At 39.4% G+C, this 21,386-nt stretch overlaps 2 protein-coding genes across 2 annotated transcripts; both read left to right on the top strand.

Moving 5' to 3' along the window:
• Positions 1-1,011: 1,011 nt before the first annotated feature.
• On the top strand, positions 1,012-12,025 carry acer2 (alkaline ceramidase 2). The gene is made up of 7 exons (XM_028419430.1): positions 1,012-1,129; positions 1,234-1,392; positions 1,750-1,864; positions 4,075-4,216; positions 4,746-4,883; positions 8,633-8,770; positions 9,867-12,025. The coding sequence occupies exons 1-7, from the start codon at positions 1,103-1,105 to the stop codon at positions 10,051-10,053; spliced, it is 906 nt and encodes a 301-aa protein (XP_028275231.1). The 5' UTR covers positions 1,012-1,102; the 3' UTR covers positions 10,054-12,025.
• Positions 12,026-12,991: 966 nt separating this feature from the next.
• Positions 12,992-21,386, top strand: LOC114444735 (tetraspanin-5). The gene is made up of 10 exons (XM_028419555.1): positions 12,992-13,401; positions 15,362-15,412; positions 16,076-16,222; positions 16,313-16,483; positions 16,613-16,738; positions 18,160-18,207; positions 18,718-18,834; positions 18,921-18,982; positions 19,807-19,859; positions 19,968-21,386. Exons 1-9 carry the CDS (start codon positions 13,318-13,320, stop codon positions 19,817-19,819), a joined length of 819 nt encoding a protein of 272 aa, XP_028275356.1. The 5' UTR covers positions 12,992-13,317; the 3' UTR covers positions 19,820-19,859; positions 19,968-21,386.

Genomic DNA, 21,386 nt, shown 5'->3' with positions numbered 1-21,386 from the left:
TACAAGCACTGTATGCCTAAGGCTTGCTACTGCCTCTCCACATTTTATTTTATCATTAAAAATAATTAAAAAAAGTACAATCCACAAATTCTGAGCCTCTAAACAAGTGTTTTTAAATCCTTCTTAACAACCCAATACTCTGACTCTAAAGCTCTTGTGAGTTTAGGTTTCCATTTTTCTTGAGGTTTCAGTATTGCTGAACCTCTGGAAGGGCAGTTTTACCTTTTATATCAATGAGTTCCATTTAACCAAAACAAACAAAACAAACCAAAAAACCATATCAGCTGTTTGTTTAAAGAATTTTCCTCTGAGATGTAGCTGCACTTGGCAACAGAACTCATTTTCTTCTTGATCAAATTTGATCAAGAATGTGTGTGTGATGACTCCACCAACAACTATAAAAGTGTGATTGTTGTGTTTCACCGCCAATTGAGTAAATGAAAATATAAACCAGAGAGAATAATCAGTTACTTGCAGTCCCAGTGATAGTTTTTCTAATAAACATGTAAACATGTAACCCTGGATAATACAGTAGACTATGAACACAATCTATTGTTGCTATGATATTTGTGTTATTTATTTCAGTGTTTTTTTATTGCAACATTTACTCAACTTGCATTTTTTCTATAGACCGCAGAGACTGCTTCAGTCAGGCTACATTCCGGTGCACCCCATGGGACCCTAATTCCGAAAAAAATATGAACGGAGGTTTATGGAGAGAGAGTAATTATTACTTATCCCGATTGATTTGCATCCATGGGGGTGTGCACTAATTTAAAAGATCATTTTATTAAAAAAGCCGTTAGCTTACTAAACACTGTATACATTGTATACATACACTGTATACACTGTACACTGTATACACTGTATACACTGTATACACTGTACACTGTATACACTGTATACATACATGTAGTTTGTTGAATTTAGCGTTCTATAAATGCGTACTTCCGGTCCAGGTTTGATCGAAACCGGAAGCAGGCGGGCGTCAATGCTCTTGTTTCACTCGCGGCGCTCTTTGACTCCGGACGGAGCAGCTGTCAGCGCGAACGAAGTCGAACGTCACGACGAGCTGGAGGCTTCGTGGACGGACAGGCTGAAAATGCAGCTCAGTGACCATTCCTCCACTGTATTACAAACTCGGATGCACAATACGCGTCTTGGTCTCATGCGTTAAAGTCTAGCGTGTAGGCGACAAGGAGCGACTTTACCCGGTTGTTTTTGTGTCTGCAGCTGTCTGCTGATCACCACTGTCCATCCGGCAGGACTAGTCCAGACATGAGTAACGTTAATCTGATTTTTTGGGACCAGTTGCAGGCTGGCAGCTCCGAGGTGGACTGGTGTGAAGGCAATTACCTAATATACCCCAGCATCGCTGAGTTTTACAACACGGTCGGTGTGAAGTTGACGTTGTGTTGTTTATTTTTTGTTTACAGCTCACCTGCCTTTGTTTTTCGTTACTGCTGCACTTCTTTCTGCTGTTATTGTGAAGTTAGCTAAAGCTAGCCATGAGTTACACTGATGTTCGGCTGGTTTTCAGCTTCAGCATCATGATGCTTATTATTGTTAGCATCACGTTACAAATGTTATCATTTCTCTGTTTCAGCTACTTCCCCTTTGTTTGACAAAAATACCCTCACACTGATCAACTTCATGTTGTCATTTTGCTACACTGACCTGCTTCAAATGTGATGCATGTATTTGCTCATGACATTTCTTTTCTTTCTTTTCTTTTTTTTATCATTTCAGATCAGCAACATTTTGTTTTTTGTTTTGCCACCGATATTAATGTGCTTGTTCCGCCAATATGCGACACATTTCAACAGTGGGATCTACCTAATATGGATTCTGCTGGTTGTGGTCGGTAAGTTGCTTTAACAAAGACCTCTTAACTTTTCATGTCAGAGTTATACTGTAGCCTTATTTGAATTGGCAGTGATTCTGCCATTAAGGTGTTAGAGTAGAGAGGAGTTTGGCTTTTAAGGATGTTTTTCTGGTGGTTCTTGGCTCTTCTGTCCTTTATTTAATCCCATACTGACCCCTAATGTGGGTTTCATTGATGTAAGACCTGTGTCAGACCATCTGTTGCAGGTCTTTATGGTCCTGTCTTACAGACTGAAGTTTTTGTCATTGTACTGCACTTCACCACCCTGTTTACATCTCAGTAAAGTATTATAAAATCTAGAGAGGGTTAAATAGCCACTGACTGCTGGTCAAGTACAAACTCTGTTGAATCACCAGCAAACAGCGGAAATAAGAGTAATAGACCACCACTGTACAGAGATGAGCCTAAGATCTAATGTCTAATGTCTCAGACGTTCATGTAGGCTTTTGCGTTGCTGTAGACACTGTGTTCTAGTTTAATGTGTAATTAATAGAATGGTACACCACATACCACACTTGACCCACTTGGCTTGATGACATATGATTTCCTCAACAATCTTTGTACTCCCATTTTGCAACTTGTCAGCTCAAGGTTTAAGTACTCCCAGTGGTAAATTAACTGATGTGCCTTATATGAGTCATCTAACCAAACATCCTTACAGAACAAAAGCACTGAGGCCTTTCCCCAGTATCCACAATTGAAGTTACTGCTTTCAGCTTAAGTATTTTTTTGTGGGTTTTTTGGACTCTGATAAAACCAAAGTATGCAAATAAATGAAATTCAGTGAACAACTGAACTGCAGCCACACTGTTGGGATGCAGGGTTCCTCTACTGTCACTGTCCTTGCTCAGAGCTCCAGGTTACTGAATGACTCAACCGAAAACATTTGTTCACATGAATAACACTTATTTGCTTGAATTAATTTGACACAGTATTGAGGTCTTAACTGCTGCTGTATGTAAATGACAGTCAAAGAGAGGTTATAAAACTATGTCCTCTCTGTGCTGGTTTGCAAACACTCAAGTTGCACTGTGAGGTAAGGTAACCTGACAGCTCCTCCACCCCCACCACCCTCTGTTCCTGAGAGGTGACCTCAGTGGATGCACACAATAAAAAAAACCCTGAGAAGCAGTTGAACAGTATTTGCACAACTGACTTGTTGACAAGGACTTGAGGGTCAGATGTAGCATCTGTACTGTGTACCTAATATAACTATTGTGCATATGCAATATATTAATATATTACTGTTATAAAATTCACTGCCTTCCATTGCAATAGAACGCAGAAATAAATTGCACTTTTAGGATTTTGGAGGCTGAGGTGACAAAGGATCACATGGTTTCAGTTCTCTTCCTCCTGTGTCTGCAGTCGAGATGATCTTTGCCTCGAGTAGAAAAACATGCCTGTAACTTGTTACGAAAGCAACATTTTGGCTGCTTCTCTTTGGCCTTGACCTGTGGCCTTGTGTGGCATAGATTGCCTGCAACATGCACATGCACCGTCTGCAAAAAAAAAAATGTATTACTGTTTTGATTTAACATTTCTCATTCAATCAAAGGGAAAAATCTCAGGTCAGGTTTTAATACAAAAAGAGAATTTTTGGTCAAACATTTATTGATTTATTCACTTTCTTGTTGTAAGTTCTGCTTATTGTCTGGACTGGAAACATCGGACTGGGAGCAGAGGTGGCTTTTTTTGTATAAGAAGTATGTTGAAATGTTGGAATCTCTTGCAGCGCCTGTTTTGACAACAGATTATGCTGATAACATATGGTCTGTTGGGCTGTGATAACAAAGGGGCACTGACCGATACACCCCCTCGTCAGTATTTTAGAACTCACAGTTCTTTCCATGTATGTCCCTATAGCTGAACTGTTCTTTTTCGTTGTAGTCTTGCTTATTATTAGTCCATCGTTAATCTCCTTGTGCACATCAACTGCACTACTTCCATCTGTGGCTCAGCAGGATGATGTGAAACCACTTGGATGGGCTGTTTTTTTCAAGTTACATGCACAAAACAAACAAAATAGATACCCACACATGAAAAAATATGCCCCTCCATGGGATGTCTTTAAGCTCTCATGCTCGTAGTGAGTTTGTTTTAATGATAACACAAACTGTTCAATCAAAGAACAGTGGATCTCTCCTGCTTCAGATGTCATTGATTCTCTTTCTCTTTCTTTGTCTCAGGCATTGGATCAACTTACTTCCACGCTACCCTCAGCTTCCTCGGCCAAATGCTGGATGAGCTGGCCATTTTATGGGTGCTTATGTGTGCCATTGCCATGTGGTTTCCAAAGAGGTACCTACCCAGGACGTTCAGGAGGGATCGGTATGTTGATAAGTATGACCCCTGCATCAGAATAGCACCGTAGGGAGCTTAAAACTGTCAGCATGGGATATTCTGCTTCACACACACACACACACACACACACACAAGATGAGACTGTAATACATGGGTACATTCCAAACACAGAGAGCAGATTTATTTAAATTAACTTGATACTTCATATTCTATATGTATTCCTATATTTGAGGTCTCTGCAAGCCACTTTGTCATGTGATGCATCATGTGACGTGTCCAATGGTATGACTCCTCTGTTTAATAATAGGCCTGTCCAAGATAGCTGACGCCAGGAAAAAGCTGCATCACATGTCTGTTCTGCTTGTTCCATTGTCACAGAGCCTTCATGGCTGCCCTCTCTCACTTACAAGCTCTTCTCCCCAGCCTTTGCTTATCTATGGCTAAGTTGAGAGTTTGTTTATTAGAAGACTCTTGAAACATTCCTTCTCTGTTTCACAATGTTTTTCATTGAGGTCCAAGTTGTAACACAATGTGTTGTTCTTGCTCCTCTGTCTAGGTCAAGGTTCAAAGTGGTCATTGGCATCTTGTCTGGGATCACCACGGGGCTGGCCTTTGTTAAACCCGTCGTAAACTCACTGTCACTCATGACTCTGGGTATCCCCTGCACTGCACTGCTCATCACGGAGCTTAAAAGGTTAGTGGAAAGACAGGGATGAGTGCAGATCTGATCCAAGACATGTCCAAGACTATGTAACCCCAAAAATCTGTCAACACAAACTATAAAAAATTAGGACTACTGCTGACTGACGCAATTGCACCAACTCTTATAATAAAAGCCCTTTCTCAGTTGGAATAACTTCCTTTAATTATTTTTGGAGTGTTGTGTTTTAATGTGATCGTATTACATCACACCAACCTTACAGAAATGACAATATTTTTGCAGTCAGCAGCTATTTTGAAAAAAACTTCAGCATGCTTCTGGCTGATGTTCAGGCTTTCTATAGTTGTAAATTGTATTGCAGTAAAAATAAGCCCACAAAAAAAGCTGAGAGGAATGAAAAACATGCTGAATTTCTGGTTTAGAGGTTTAATTGCATCATATATTAGCTGAGCCTTGTCAGTCAGCTACACGAGTGTCAAACAAGCAGCTGAGATACAGTAACAGAAAAAGGTCCATGTGTAATTTTTGTGGGTCTACAGTACATTAACATGTCACCTTTGACCCTTTGTCCTCACACTGTCTGATGACATGTTGTGCTTAGCTAACTACAGACGTCTGATGTGAAAGAATGTTTCTAAAAACACACAATAAGACCTCATGCCCCTTTCTGTGGGGACTGTGTGTTTGTCTCTAATGTTTTCCTCCGTCACAGTAACAGCAGACGCGTGTTCTGTTGTTTCCGTTTCCCACAACCTTTACTCACCACCCTCCGTCAAGAAACCTCAAGTCATCTATTGTTTAACCTGTTAGTAATTCTTGACAGCGCTGCCAGTGCCAAGTCATCCATTGAAACTGCTTGTTTTTGTTTTCCTTAATGGGAGAGAATTCCAATGGCTCGCACTCAGAAAGGACAGACTTTTTTTGTTGTTGTTTTTTGACACTGTACAACTTTTGGCTCCAATTCAAGGCACTTCCAATTGAACAAAAACATGTCCAGTCAGTATATCAAATAATTATTGAAAGTATTACATAAACAAGAATTGTTGGAACATACACTTTCATACAAGTTTTGACATGTTATTATACAAAAACTATGTTGTTTTGTGGGCTTCGGCACAAAGTGCAACACTGACAAAATATTTAAAACTATCAAGACATTGATATAATTAACAAAATAAGAGCTGCAGTATCTTCATTGTCATGCTATGGAGCTTCTTTCTTTGTGTCACAACATGCTCTTCATACCATTTGTCTTTATGTAAACTCTCCGTTACACTGACACTCCTTCTAAGGTCTCGACTGCATGTCATGTTTCTTATCTGCCATGCTCCTGTAATCTTCAAGCTGATAGTCACAGTATTCCAGATATCCGGCTGTGTAGTGATGATTGTCTGTGTGTGTGTTTGTTGGCAGGAAGGGGTGTTGGCTGACTGAGGGCAGCATGTACACAATGTAAACCCATTTATGTGCTATATAGTGCGCAGTCAGTATTTTCTCACATCACATGGTAATATAATCAACTGAAACACTTAGTGTACTGCTGTATTGATGACAATTTCTTTTATTTCCCTCTGGGAATACGCAGCATTCGCCATTTATTTTTATACTTCCTGCTGCTGATGAGTAGCCATGACACCATTTTTTTTCATACACCCTCTCTGGAACATTTATGTAAGATGGGGATAGTTAACCACTGTAGCTCATCAGAGGATTTTATTCACTAAAAGGCTGAAGAAAATTAATTATATTTGCTGTAAATGAAAACTTGAATTCACAAGGTCACTTTCTCAATGATCAGTCATGGCTAATGTTTGTTGGAGTTTGTTGTTGTCTCATTTTATGTTGCTGTAAAGCTGCACTCAATATATTTCCTGCAAATAGCAAAAAAACATGTAATATAATGTTTATCATTATTACTGTAATCATATCGGAGAGGAAAGGAAAAGAGATATTCCTGTATGCCAGGATGCATTAGGCTTGTTACCTCTTCAGCTCCTTGCTTTACACACAGCTGACCGGATGCATTACTAGTAAGGAGCAGTATCCCTTTAAAGGACTAGCATGAAGTATTAAACCGTTGTCTTGACTGTGAGGTTGCAGATCTCACTAAAATACTCACTTTCCAAGCATGTTTTTAAAGACTACTGTGGCAGTCGTGCCACGCATGCTGACAAATTGAAGATGCCACTTCAACATAAAACTGCAGACTGTTCCCTCCAGAGCCTGTGGTTGGTGTATTCTGGGCTACTGTGATGCAACAAGGCAGACTCTATGAAGGGCTCATTCTAACTCAACGGTTTATAGTTACAGGTGATATACTATCAATAATAAAACATACTTTATTCCATTACTGCTAAAGAAACCCCCATAAATCCTACACACGGGCACCTCTGCCTACAGTGGCTGAGTTGTAGTCAGACACAGCCTTCATTACAGTGGCACATTTACTAGTAACCCTTTATGTTGCTCTGTAGTGTATGTACAAGGATCTCCTTGTCTGGAAGTTTAACTAAGAGATCTGTTAACAGGAGCTACATAGTTTGTCATTCAATAATGATTTTTTGTTGTTTTTAGCTCCTTGAACAGGAAACTTAAACTTAGAAATAAACAAAAACAATAAACAAAAATGAAAGCCTCCTACGGGAAATTGGACTCATGTCTGAGTCATTCTTAGCATCACATTGACTGTCGAAGCGAGTGTTGCTCTTGCTTTGTCCTGGCTTCTAAGCAAGTTTAACTAGCTTACCTTTAGCCTAGCTACAGTGGAGGAACACTTTGAGTATGCTTAAAATAATAAAACTATAAAATCGTATGCTGGTTCATTGAACATCATTCCTCAGAATATTTTGCTCAGACTGTGGTCAGACTGAAGCGTTTTCCGACTTCACACAGACAGCTCTCATCTGTCAGAGAGGGCACAGTTGACCAGAATAACCCCAAACATCTCTGCTTATGGTATTAATGCTTGTGAGCATGACCTAAATCAGCTGCTGGATTTGTCTATAAATGACATAATAACCTCACTTCATCTTCTGTGCAGCTGAGCTTGTTTTTTTACCTGTTTTACAACATTGTTGTGTCGTTAGGCCTTCTAGAAAGAATTTATATCATCCCAAGAAACAATAGTAGAGGCTACTATGACTTCATCCACTGTTCTGTCTTAAGGGAAGGTGACTCCATCAGAGTGCTGCATTATTAGTGCAGTTTAGTCACACTCAGGCCGCCACTTGTCTTTCTTTTGCTCTCCACTGTGTTTCATGTGTGTGTAAGGAGGGCAGGACTAAGTATAGCCTATCAGAGGCGCTCTGGATTAGCACGTCTCTGTAGGTCAGTGGTGTGTGCACTGGAAGATATTTATACAGATAATTCCAGCTAGAGCGGTCACTGTGACCAGTAAAATCCTCAAAACCAGCTGTGTGATGTGTGCAGTGCCAAATCTGCAACACTAAACCCACTGTGGATGAAGAGACCTCGGCCTCAGGAGGTACTATGTGAAATTGTTCCCTCTGGCTCAAGGCAGGAGAGATTAATTTCAGCTGGTTTTAATGTATTCTTTTCTTGCAATTCCATTAATAATGCTGAAAAAGTGTGCTGTATGTTTTATGTTTGTGTACAATGGATTAGATAAATATCTGTGTGTTGAAAATAGAAACAGCCGTGTAAAGCACAGAAGTATCACTCTGATGATGCTGATATGTATGAACATTACATGAAGGTAAAACAAGCGTCTGTATTTGTGCTTCACAGTCACACACACAATTCTCCACACTGTGTCATTGCAGGTGTGAAAACCCACGTGTGTTCAAGCTTGGCCTGGTCTCAGGGATCTGGTGGGCGCTGGCTCTGCTTTGCTGGATCAGTGACAGGATATTCTGTGAAATGTGGTCATCTGTCAACTTTCCCTACCTACACTGTGCTTGGTAAGCTCAAAGTTAACTATAGACACTATTATGATGGTCACCGTTTATTGATGTCGCGCATGATCATGTGCAACATCAGCTAATCTCTCCCTAAAAGGGAGATTATTATTGTATTCACAGTGTAAGTGTATTTAATCTGTTTTCTGGATATAAGTGAGTAGTAGTCATGGGATGGTTCAGGAAAAAAATCCGAACTGTTCGGTACACGTTTCGGTTTGGGGTGTGTGTTTTGTTTAGTTCAGGACATGTGCATCGAGTAATGCATTTGCAGGCATTTTTTCCCACTGGCACAGAGATAAGTGTTGCCAACTTGGCAACTCTCGATAAATCCAGAGACTTTCCAAATCTTTTTTTGTCAAAAGGGACTAGCAACAAATCTGGTGACTTTCTGCAATGACTTTTGGAGACTGACGTGAAAGCATGTGTCGTTCTGCAGTTACTGTCCTCAACAAGCAGCGACGCAGCAGTTTCAGCTCAAAACAGAGAGGAGACCCACACCACTCTGTCCAATCGTGCTCAAAGCTGCTGCTTTTTAAAAAAAAAACAAAAAAACAGTGGTAGTTTGAACACTTTTAATTATGCAAAGATATAATTTAGTGGGACAGCCAATAGCTACTTTTCTTACTGAGGAGTTGGCAACACTGTAGCATCTAAAGCACTAACACAAGCAACAACACAATGTAATACCTGATTCTTATATATGGTAAATGTTGGATAATTAGGATATATATTTTATGCTGATCTATGGTATTTCCAGAGTGTAAAAAGTAGAAAAAACCTCAACCATGTAAACTGAAAACTGACCTCAGAACCGTGATACAAATCGAACGGTGGATTTTATGAACTGTTCCACTCCTACTAACTACTAACTAGCATTAAAATGTCTGATCTTTTGGCTGACTATTTCTTGGAACATGAAAGACTGAGGCAGATTACTGTTTTAGAGTAAAAAAATGAAATGCAAACAAGGGGTTTTGCTTAACCTGGGAGACTGGTTTCTAGAAAACACATTTGCAAACTGTGGTAATCTTTCACAGCTGCACCTGAAATATTTCCCAGGCACTCTGGCTTAACGCTACTTCTTTTGATCTTACAGGCACATCCTCATTTGCCTGGCCTCCTACTTGGGTTGCGTTTGCTTTGCCTACTTTGACGTTGCAACCGAGGCCCCAGAGCGAGGTCCGGTCATCATGTTCTGGCCCAGCGAGAAGTGGGCATTCATTGGCGTCCCATACGTTTCCTTACTCTGCGTCCATAAGAAGTCTGCTATCAAGGTGACCTAAGGGTGTATGCTGCCCTGCCAGCTGTGCTTCAACAAACACTAAGATACACCAGCATGTCTGCAAGTTCTGTTATGCATCCAGTGGTGCTCTTGTGACTTAAGGATGCAAATGATGCACATCGTTGGCCAAAAATGAGGACTTTTTCCTTTATCTTACTGCCGTTTGTTACACAGCAGTGTTTATATGCAACTCAAAGAACAAAAGGTGTTACAAAACCGTGTAAGAAAACGCCAGATTACTCTTTAAATAACATCAAAGCCAAGAAACCTTTACAGTGTTCCAAACGTATCTCAGGCTTTGCATGAGAGATCATGTACTCTCTTAAGAGTGGAAGTATTATTAATATGCATTCTTTCAAGAGATTTTGTACATCTTATGATAACTCAGAAAACCTCGTTATAAAGCGTTATGTTGCCTTTATAAGTACAAATATAGCATCTCATAGGTGCAGCCTGGCCATGTTTAGAAACAGTAAAGCACTGGATTCATTAACTGTGATTAATGCATACTGCATTAGAGCTTAAACAGACTCAACAGGTGAATCAACAGGTAGGTTTATAAAACGTTACACAAGTGTTAGAAGAAGGTCGTTCTCTGGGCTTTTTAGTGATAAATGTCACATTAGACTGATTTCTCTTTCAGAATTCTCACATTTTATCGCTAGCATGCTACTGTGATTGTTCAGATTAGTATTTTAAAAAAGTGTTTAATATATTCCTGTGTGTATAATTTCATAACTAACAATATATTCCTAAGAAAATCACTCATCCACTGAGTAACTCTGTACTTTCTGATAACAACTAATGCCCAAATTATTTAAAATTTAAAGTAAACTGAATGTGATATGAAGAATTGCCTCTAGCTAAGTGCAAATAGCACCCCCCTCCCAGATTTGCTCATTTATCTTCAGTTTTACAGTGAAAATGTCTTCACTTCATATTTTTTCTTACCCAGACACCTCACCTTATTAACTCTTCTGTTTTGACTACGGTATTTCAGATATTTTATTAAACATCTGTGCCTACAGCCTTAATTGAGATAATGGATTAGAAAATGAAATTCAGATTGTCATAGTTTGTGTTGGTGTGCACTTTGTATCAGTAACCCTAGTAACAAATAGAATTAGGAAATATCACTGATCTGTTTATAGCAGATAAAATATTTGAACTTTGAATGCATCTGAAGCAAAAACCAAAACTGTAATTTAGCAGTGTTCATTGGGCAAAAAAAAAAGGTATAGACATTTAGTGTGTTGCAAAGCTACACACCAACCGAAAATGAATAATCTCCAAAGCCTCTTCACCTCAGGCTTTAGTTGGTCATGTTGTTCTCAGCCTATAATTTTACTGCTGCTGAGGATTCTGGGTAACTTAAACTGCTAAAATAACTTGTGCACTCATGAGTGGTAAAACAAAGGCTCTTACTAAAATACCTATTTTGCTATTTTACAACATTTTGTTGAATAAATTGAAAACAAAACGTTCTATTTTTCTAAGCAAGGTGTGCAGCCAAATTGATGGATGATTGTATTTTTAGTTAATGTTAGCTTTTCTATTGCCATTTTTTTTGTATCTTCAGGAGAAACCTTAGGGATTATTGATAAGGTAAACAAGTCAATATAACATTAATGATATTGTGCTGCAAATCATATTCATGTGATGCAGAGACAATAAATCTATCCATGACTTGTGAAGAATGTCAGAGAGTCAGCAGCCTGTCTTATGCTGCCCTCTGCTTCGTGATGTTTGTGTTGGCATGAAGTGTGATCACGATAAGGATGACTTTTTTTTTCATTTTATTGGCTTACATGTGTATAAATCTCAGTGTTTTTTTTTCTGCCTGCATTGATAAAACGGAGAAACTGCACAAAAATATTTATTTTCATAAATTATCCTGTTTTGTAAAAAAAATATTTGTAATAGATTATTAGTATTTTATTTTATGCAATAAACCAAGTTAATACTCAGAATGACTGCTGATGTTTGTGTAATTTATTCATCAAAAGTAGGGTTTTACAGTTTGTTTTACAGCTTTATGGCTCTTTTATGTTTCCAGCAGTGTTAGGATGCAGTTTTGTCACCAGGGGGCGATGTTTTTCCACATCGTTATTTTACAGCTCCGGTTCTGTACAAAAGAATCATCATATTTAGAATAATAAAATAAAAATAAAACCACTTTTTTAAACACGCTGTATATCTGAATGTTCCCTAACAAATCAGACAAATATATTTTATTTCTTAAACCTTACACTCCACAAAGATGCCACAACAACATCCATATGTTTATGCCTGAAGATAATCATTTACATGTAAAGCATCCCTGTAAGGTGGCAATTTATTAATTTTTTTTTCAGTAGACCTACATACACTGTTACAGATCAAACTGTTACACCATTTATAAATAAACACATGACACAGTTCATGCGATGTCGTTGGCCTCATTGAATGGGCCTGCACACTCACTACTTTTGCTATAAATCTTTTTTTTATAAATCACACTTTAAAATGTTAATATGTATAGCTCCTAATGCATGTAATAGTCCCACATTTTAATTGTAATTTAATAGATTTTTTTTGTTATGGAATGTGACTGCTCAGTTTCAGTTTTATTTACTTCCGGCAGTTGTCCTTTATTAGCTATAAACATAAAGGTTTTATGTTATCAAACAAAATTAAATAAAGTGATAAAAAAATATTTTTTTTTAAATTAATGTTAATTATTTTGTGTATTGTGTTGTATGAAATAGTTCTTTGTTTCTCTGGAGCCCAGTGGAATTTCATTTTATAGTTTTATCTTCTGTTATAGCCTTAATTAGTTGTGTGATTAATAAATTATAATAAGGGATTAAAAACCTTGTAATGCAGTTCATTGGGGGCGAGACGCTCTGCTGCAGGAAGTCCCTCCCTCTCAGGCTCTCATTGGTTCCCAACAAATGTCAATCAAACAACAGCCATGTCTAGATTACGGGTCAGATAGAAGACCATCGGTTTTAATCTGGCGGACCTCAGTGGATTTAACTCCCCGTTACACCTTTCGGAGGCCCGTATCGGGTCCGTAACCGGGTTTCTAAAGAGGGACGCGGACGGACTGAAACGCGGCTGCGCTGCTCCGTTTGCATCTTCTGCCCGCAGAGTCACAGAATGATGTTTATAATCAGACGCTGAAACAATTGACGGCGCGTTTGTCGAGCCTTTAAAAAATAAAGGGTGTCTCCTTTTTTAAAGAACCGTAGATGTGAATCTTTCCCACGGCGCTGAAGACAAAATGATGTCAGGAAAGCATTTCAAGGCTCACGAAGTCAGCTGCTGCATCAAGTATTTCATTTTCGGATTCAACATCATATTCTGGGTAAGTCCCCCCCCCCCTCTCTTCTTGTTCTTCTTGTTTGCTGTTTGTGACTTCAGGCCTGGTGTCTCCTCTGCCTAACACTCGGACACAGCATGCCTTTGTGCTCCATCAGTGTTATTTTGTGGACTTCCACAGAGGAGGTGGCTTCATCTCTGCAGTATGCTCCCTGCTCCTGTGCACTTGCTGCTCCATCTGTCACCCATCAGCACGCTTTTGTTTGTGTGCGATCAGCTTCAGAGTGATGGAGGGCTTTCCTCACGGTGTTTACATCCATCTGGGGACGATCTGTTGTCGTGTGCTGGATGTTTGCGCTGGTAAAAACCTGCACTCAGTGCTGTCATTGAGCTGAAACCACAAGATAAACAAAGGGCTGCTCCTCTGTGCTTTGGATCCACCAGGAGCACCATCACGGTGGGCCTCCAGCTACCAGTTGTAAACAGGATCTGGATTGGATTCGGTGATAGACTAATACGTTGAAAGAAAACTGAAACCAGATTTTGATTGCTCATTTCAAGTGGACTTGGAGCAGTCAGTGGATCCAGATCTTACATTCATAAACAATAAAGATAAAACCAAATAGCAAACCTTCGGGAGTGAGACATGAAGCCAAGGCAGAAGCTCCTCAAGTGGCCACTCCAGGGTGTTTACATCCTGGTCTTGAAAACACACATTATTAAGCCATATTTAAAAACCTATGAGAGACATCCACGGACAGCAAACAACCATGGACCAAGCTCTCATGGTGTCACCAGTGGGAGAGGCTCCTCACACTCTGCCTAAACTCCAAATACAGACAAAGAGGTGAAGCTGAGGCAGAAACAAGAAGCTCGCACTGTGATAGGGCACACGTCTGTTACACTCAAAGCAAAAATAATCATCTGTATATGATATCAAATATATATTACATTTTTATGTATATGTAAATGGGAATTCATCAATAAAGACCAGAATAACTTCTTTTACAGCCACCTCCTAGTGGCTACACTGTGAACTGCAATTTTGAACACTTCTAATTTGGCTTCCTGTCTCAGCTGCTTAGTGATATCAAAGTGTATTTTTTCCATAAAGCTTCGTCTCTAACTGTATTTACATATTACAAAACAAAACATGTAAATCATTTGTCTATTTGTTTTTGTTTTAGATATATTTAAATTTTAAAGGAAGCCATTGGAATGACTGTTGTTTTAACTTATTCTCTCAGCAGTATCAACTGGCCTTTAAACCTGCCTAACAAGCTAGCTACTATGCTAACTGGTTTAAGAGGCTGATGTTTTAGTCAGCTAGCAGGTAGAACTTGACCAGTAAGCATCACTAATATCTGGCTAATCTATTCTGATTCCTATTTAAATCATAATACAGTCAGTCATATTTCTTTAAGTTACATTCTTTACCATTTCCGGGGAGCCATCAATGGCCCACAGTGTGTTTGTGGCCCATCACGCATCTCAGAGTGATGAAGAAGAAGGCCAGCTGTCAGGCCCTGCAGACTCTCTCAGCCAACTGTGCAGCCAGTGGCCTCTCTGAACCCTGCACAACTCGTATATCATTTACCATTCATCAGCGGATGTGTCGAAAACATCTGCTCCTCCTTCCTTTACCCCGCTCTCTGTCTATTTTTGTATATGCATTAAACAATAATAATAACCTATTATAAAACGACAACAGACTTCACAAACACAAATTACATTCAAATAAACATAATACTCAGTATATGGAAATACTATAATTCAAGGCTCCCAGCCATTGATGCTCTGTGAACAGTTACTCTGAGTTCAGTCTGCTTAAATATGCTTTCTGAAGTGGGAGCCTCCTGCTGAATCTGCAGACAGAGATGAGAAATATTAAGTGATGGATCACTGCCAGGAAAATCTCTGTGTGCTTTCTCTGTGATGACTACATGTTGCAATCACAGCAAATATAACCGCACTTTCTCTTCTCTGGTCTCTTTCTTCTCTGTCAGTTCCTTGGAGTGGCGTTTCTTGGCATTGGATTGTGGGCATGGAGTGAAAAGGTGGGTTTATGATGAGAGGATTGCATTAAATATGGACAGATTTCTCCTTTCTTGTTTACACCATTTGTCTGCCTGAAGTGGTCGTGAGCGGCTTTTACTGAATCAGAAAGGAATGTCATGCTTTCCTGTGGGACGCCCTCATGAACAATGGACTGAATGGATCTGATGCATTTCACAGATTCATTCATTGTGTACTTTCAGTAGTGAGGCTGAAAAATGAAACTGTCTCCTCAGAGTTTTCCACTTTCACTAAAGAGGTTTTCGTCCTACAAATTGGACTGCAGCTAATGAATCTTTCTGTCAGTCTGATGATTAATATCTTCGTCACTCTGTTAAATTAGATTCGATAATTAAAATGAGATAAATTAGGTTAATATTGTCAAAAATCCATGTATTCTTACTGCCAGAAGGTTGTTAGAAATGTTTCCTGTGTACCTTTAAAAAGGATTAAAAGGTCATGTGATTAAGTTAATGCATATGATATGTTAGCTTAGTTTAGCACAAACATTGAAAACAAAGCTAGGCTTTATGCTAAGCTAAGCTAAGCTTAGCAGTTTAGAAGAAGGAAATTGTGTCAATGTTATCCTATAAGGAGAAATTAAAATACTTGATTCCTTGTCTAACAGACATTGAGTTTGCTTTCTGTCTTTCTTTCTTTGCCAGGGCGTTCTCTCCAACATTTCCTCCATCACTGACCTAGGGGGCTTCGACCCCGTCTGGCTCTTCCTAGTGGTCGGTGGTGTAATGTTCATCCTCGGATTTGCAGGTTGCATCGGGGCCTTGAGAGAAAACTCTTTTCTGCTTAAGTTTGTACGTCCCCCTCTCCCCCCAGAGGTCTTCTCAGAGGCTTTTCTGTCCTCCCCTGGTTTCATAATAACAGTTTGAATGTTTTTTTTTCAGTTCTCCGTGTTCCTGGGTATCATCTTCTTTCTTGAGCTCACTGCGGGAGTCCTGGCCTTCGTCTTCAAAGACTGGATCAAGGATCAGCTCAACTTTTTCATTAACAACAATATTCGGGCTTACAGGGATGACATTGATCTACAGAACCTCATCGACTTCACCCAGGAATACGTGAGCTTTGTGTTTCTTCATCTGCTGTACTGATTTCACTCCAGTGTTGTTTTTACCTTGAGTTGAAGTGTGGTTAGTTCATTTCTGCGGGACGTTGTTGACAGATACGTGTCTGTTTAACCTCTGTAGTGGGAGTGCTGTGGAGCTTTTGGAGCTGACGACTGGAATTTGAACATCTACTTCAACTGCACTGACTCAAACCCAAGTCGTGAGAAATGTGGAGTGCCCTTTTCATGCTGCACCAAAGATCCCGCAGTATGTATTTCCATTTCACAGCCAGTCCCCCATCATTATGGTGAAGTCTGTGGGTGTAATTTAAACTGAGTAGATCACTTTCTAACAACGTGAAGCCTTCAGTGCTGTCGGACGTTAAAGGGGGAAACGGTGAAGGTCCTTCCTGTCAAACACATAACTTGGTTATCTGTGTCCTCCAGAAGGCTGGCTGATACTGTCAACTATCATGGCTGCCTTCCAACAGGACGTCCAGGCCTCAGTGTTTAGTGCTCTCAGACTCTGCCAGCCCAGCAAAGTCTGACAGCGGATGGGAGGAGACCTTGACCAAGGCGTTTTTTTGGCAGAAAAAAATACTAACTGCAGCTGATTGCACAACAACAGTGACAGCTCTCTGCTTCAGCAAAAACAGGCGTGTTTTACTTCAATGAAGGTCGTTTTATTTTCTGACCTAAGGGTGAGGTCATCCTTATAACATCATAACAACAACATGGGTACAAAACATGTGATGCTCCCAGAAGTGTCACTTTAGGTCACAGAGGAATGGCAGAGTCAGGGACTGAGGTGTAAAATTCTTGGTTTAAATAAATTGGACATACCTATATAATTGAATATTTGGATATAAAATGTACTAAAGCAACAAAGTGTGAAGAAATAATCATCAGTATGCATATATATTGATTAATGGAGGTTTGGAAACTGAAACATTTAGGACATTTTCGCCTGGTTTGTTCATAAAATATCAGAATACATAGAATAATTAATTATGGATAATCAATCGATCACACAGTCATCAGTTGTAGATTAACTGACTAACTGCAGTGCCTGGGAAAAGCAGGAGTCGCCTTCTTCATTCTGTCTGACTTCCCCACCCTGTTTATGACTCTCCCCTCCAATCCCATGATCATCCACCCAAACACATAAAAAGCCATCACAAATACTGCACATGATTTCTATTAAAAAAAAACCCCAGCAGCAGTAAATAGTGCATATTGTTGTATCTATAATTGTTGCAGTATATACTGCACTAATATACTGTATGTTAGACTTCGGCATCAGAGACCATTGGTGGTTAAAGGGATCAATTTATCATTATGGTAAATCAAAAAATGAATAGACATATTTACAGTTGTGTACTGATATGCTGTGGTAACACTATTTGAATTTATAGTGAAAGTAACTTGATCTTGGAAAAAAAAGTCCAAGTCAAGTCTCACATCCTGTTTTGGTACCTGACCCAAGTCCAAGTTTCTGTTCTCAAGTCACAGCTGTGTTCCTGCACAGTTTTCTACAGATCTAGCGAAGTTCAAGTGAATAAAAGGTTCTTTTTCTATGTGGCAAAAAAGTGTTAAAACCCTCAGAAACAACAAAGGAAATTGTTTAGTTTGTGCAAAACTCATTCCTTTTCTTAATAATGATTTTTTTTAACCATCTTCTCTTCACAGGAGGATGTCATCAACACTCAGTGTGGATACGACATCCGAGCAAAAACGGTGAGCGGCGAACACTTAAACTTATATATAAGACCTTCGTTTTAAAGAGACCGTGGAGAGTAAAAACTGTGTGAGGCAGGTTTGTTTGGCCGCATGAGGTCATCAGGTACTCCACCCTGGTCACAATATTCCTCTTTCAGCGGCTTCACTCACTCCACAAAACACAGCAGCTGGCTCTCCATCAGTACTTCAGGCCGTGTGGTATTACTCATGCAGCAGAAATGCGGGTAGAATTGAGACCCCTCCCCCCTCCCCCTCCTTCCATCATTAGCTTTGGCTGTTCTCCACAGTAGCATAATGTAAGGAAAGGCTCAGTTTGTTTTCTTGACTTCACATGTGAGCCGGAGTGAAGCAGTTTTAAGGAGAGTCAGAGGAATCACGCGCTACCATAAAAAATAACTGTTGACAAGAGGTGCAAAACGAAGTCAAAGAGTGTACATCAACAAGCCAAAACATGTCATCAGAACGGTATTATTTAGCTGTTGGTTTGACTTGTAAATGTCGTTTCAGGACTCTGAGCAGAGGACCTTCATCTATATCAAAGGCTGCGTCCCGCAGTTTGAGAAATGGCTTCAAGACAACCTGACGGTGGTGGCAGGTATCTTCATCGGGATTGCACTATTACAGGTGGGAAACAATGTGAAACACTTTATCTTTACATTTGATCTCTGTCAAGGTGTTGTGCAGGTAACGTCTTTGATTTTTGGTTTCAGATTTTTGGCATCTGTTTAGCGCAGAATCTTGTGAGCGACATCGAAGCCGTGCGAGAGAGCTGGTAGGTAGTCACAGTCACATTTAAACGACAGTACATGACTGATTTTTGATCAGCAAGCAATATTGTAGTGAAGTTGATACAATCACTTTTGATGTACAAGTGAAAAGCATTTACATACACTGTCACATGTTCAGTGCTATAGTTTGTTGTGTGTTTTACCTCACAACAACATCATCAACATTAACAAATCACCGCAACAACATCAAAGCTAAGTTTGCTTGTGTCTGAAGTCCAGCTCAGTTGACAAGTACTGTTTTTTTTATATTGTGTGCATGTTAGGCAAGCAGGGATGGAGAGATGAAGCATGCGCAGAGGTGTTTAAAATTGCAGTTCACACCACAGCCTGTAGGGGCTGGCCCCAAAAGCAAGTCAAAACTTCAATGTTGAAATGGCTACCTTTACAGCAGATATGTTTACATCCTGGTTCAACAAATTGGTTTTGGCCTCTATTGATAAGTTCCTTTTTTGTGACAGCTATAGAGGGTGACTTACTGATTTTAGGTGTATCAGGATTTGAAATTATGTGTAATTATGGGCATGATCGCTTTAGGTGACAGGCTTCCATGACTGCCTGCCTCAGCACCACTTGTGCTTCACCTCTTTGCCTGTATTTGAGTTCAGGCAGAGTGTAATGCTGATCGAACTTAGGGGTAATTGAAGTTTCGCACAGAAACTTAAAGTGTCTCTTCAGAAACCTACGGGGGGGACATCACAGACGCTCCACAGCCATATACTGTCTATGATGATATTCCATACACTTCATTACATTTTCCACCTTGGTTTTGATGCACCTGATTGTAAATCTGCTCTCTGTTTTTATGCAGTTTGTTTACCTAAGATCTCCACAGAGTTTTCAAAGGCAAGAAGGATGTACCAGGTAAGCACCAATAGATTTTATCATTAGCATTGCAGTATAAAATATTGATCCTCCCTCTCCCTTGTGGACTGTAACTGTACTGTAATGTTTTTTTTTCTCTGCTCACAGGAGTCTGCAGCAAAAGGACTAAACAAATCAGTTAATGTGTCCAGTATGAAGAGTCTCAGACATATGTATATAGTAAATTTAGAATTATTTTTAGAGTTGTTCATGGCCTAATTTTGAATGAAGCACATCTTCCGAAATGTCATGTAGCTCTCGTACAGTATGAATACAAGGCAGTGTTTTTTTTAACAGGAGGAACTAAGGAGGGTCAGGACAAAAAAAATTGTGTTAACTTTTTCAGGGGAAGTGCTTCATTTAGAAATACAGGTCAGTTTTATATGTCTTCTCATAGCTGCAGTTTTCAGAACTGCATGTGAGGGTCGTGTACAAAGAAAAAAAAACAAGTGATTCTGATAATGCACTGCATGCCTTTTGTCTACTGATAGGACATTGGCTCTCCTACCTGTATTTCATTAAGTATTTTAAAATATTTGTAAAATAGTCACTATGGTTTAGAGTGAATTGGCTGGTTAGCACTTTGTTGAATGTTTATTGGAATCTACTTTTAAAGGACTAATATTTAGATTTTATTTACATCTGTGAGATGATCACACTCATACAGGCGTACAGTTTGTCAGCGGCAGAGGTTTGTTTCATGTAGTGCCACGAAGACGGAGGATTTGTGAAGGCTTCTAATCAAAACTCGGCCTTAAAGCACTTTAATGTCGATAAAGGAGGGACGAAATGCTTCGCTTCACATCGGATTGTTTTCACTAGCCGAGCAGCCACTGGTGGAAGGCGCTCCTTCCTGCATCTCATGTCACTTCATATTTTATCCAAATAGTGTTTTTATTTCTGCATATTTTAATTGTGGTGCTATTTCTCGCACAAAACTCTTATTATCATTCATTCCTTTTCCTTTTAATTTTTTTTGTTGCCAAAGTATTTCCCGAGTGTTTCCCAGTGTTTTGAGCTATAGGTTTTCACTGGAAAATAAGGACCTGTGTAACAGCTTTGAGGCACTGAACATAGAAATAATTTATACCCCTACATTTACAGTACTTGAAAACAGAGCGCACGGACTCTGTCACCAGCATCATTTTACATTTATATCAGCTTACAAAACATATTATTCCCTACAGTCCTTCAACATAAACAGTCATTTTATGTAGAGAAGTGTGTACTTAGAGCAGGTTTAATTCACACAGCTAGGAGAACATCCTCACAGAGGAAGATGTTCAACAGTATATTTGTCCTCTGCACACCTTACAGGAGTCAGATATCCTTTTTCTTTCCACTAACAGCTTCATATGATTGTTTACTGAACACACTTTTTCTTACCACTTAGTGCCATATTTGTTACATCTGCATTCTCCTGATAAAAAAATGCTACTTTTGTTTTCTTGTGTGCTCTTGATTCTTGTAAATAACTCGATTGTGACAAGATGTAAATATAAATCTGAATAAATGTGGTTCTTTGTA

Source organism: Parambassis ranga, chromosome 1 (assembly GCF_900634625.1).
Source record: "Parambassis ranga chromosome 1, fParRan2.1, whole genome shotgun sequence".
In the NCBI taxonomy this organism is placed as follows: Eukaryota; Metazoa; Chordata; class Actinopteri; family Ambassidae; genus Parambassis; species Parambassis ranga.
This window is presented reverse-complemented; position numbering and strand designations above follow the sequence as displayed.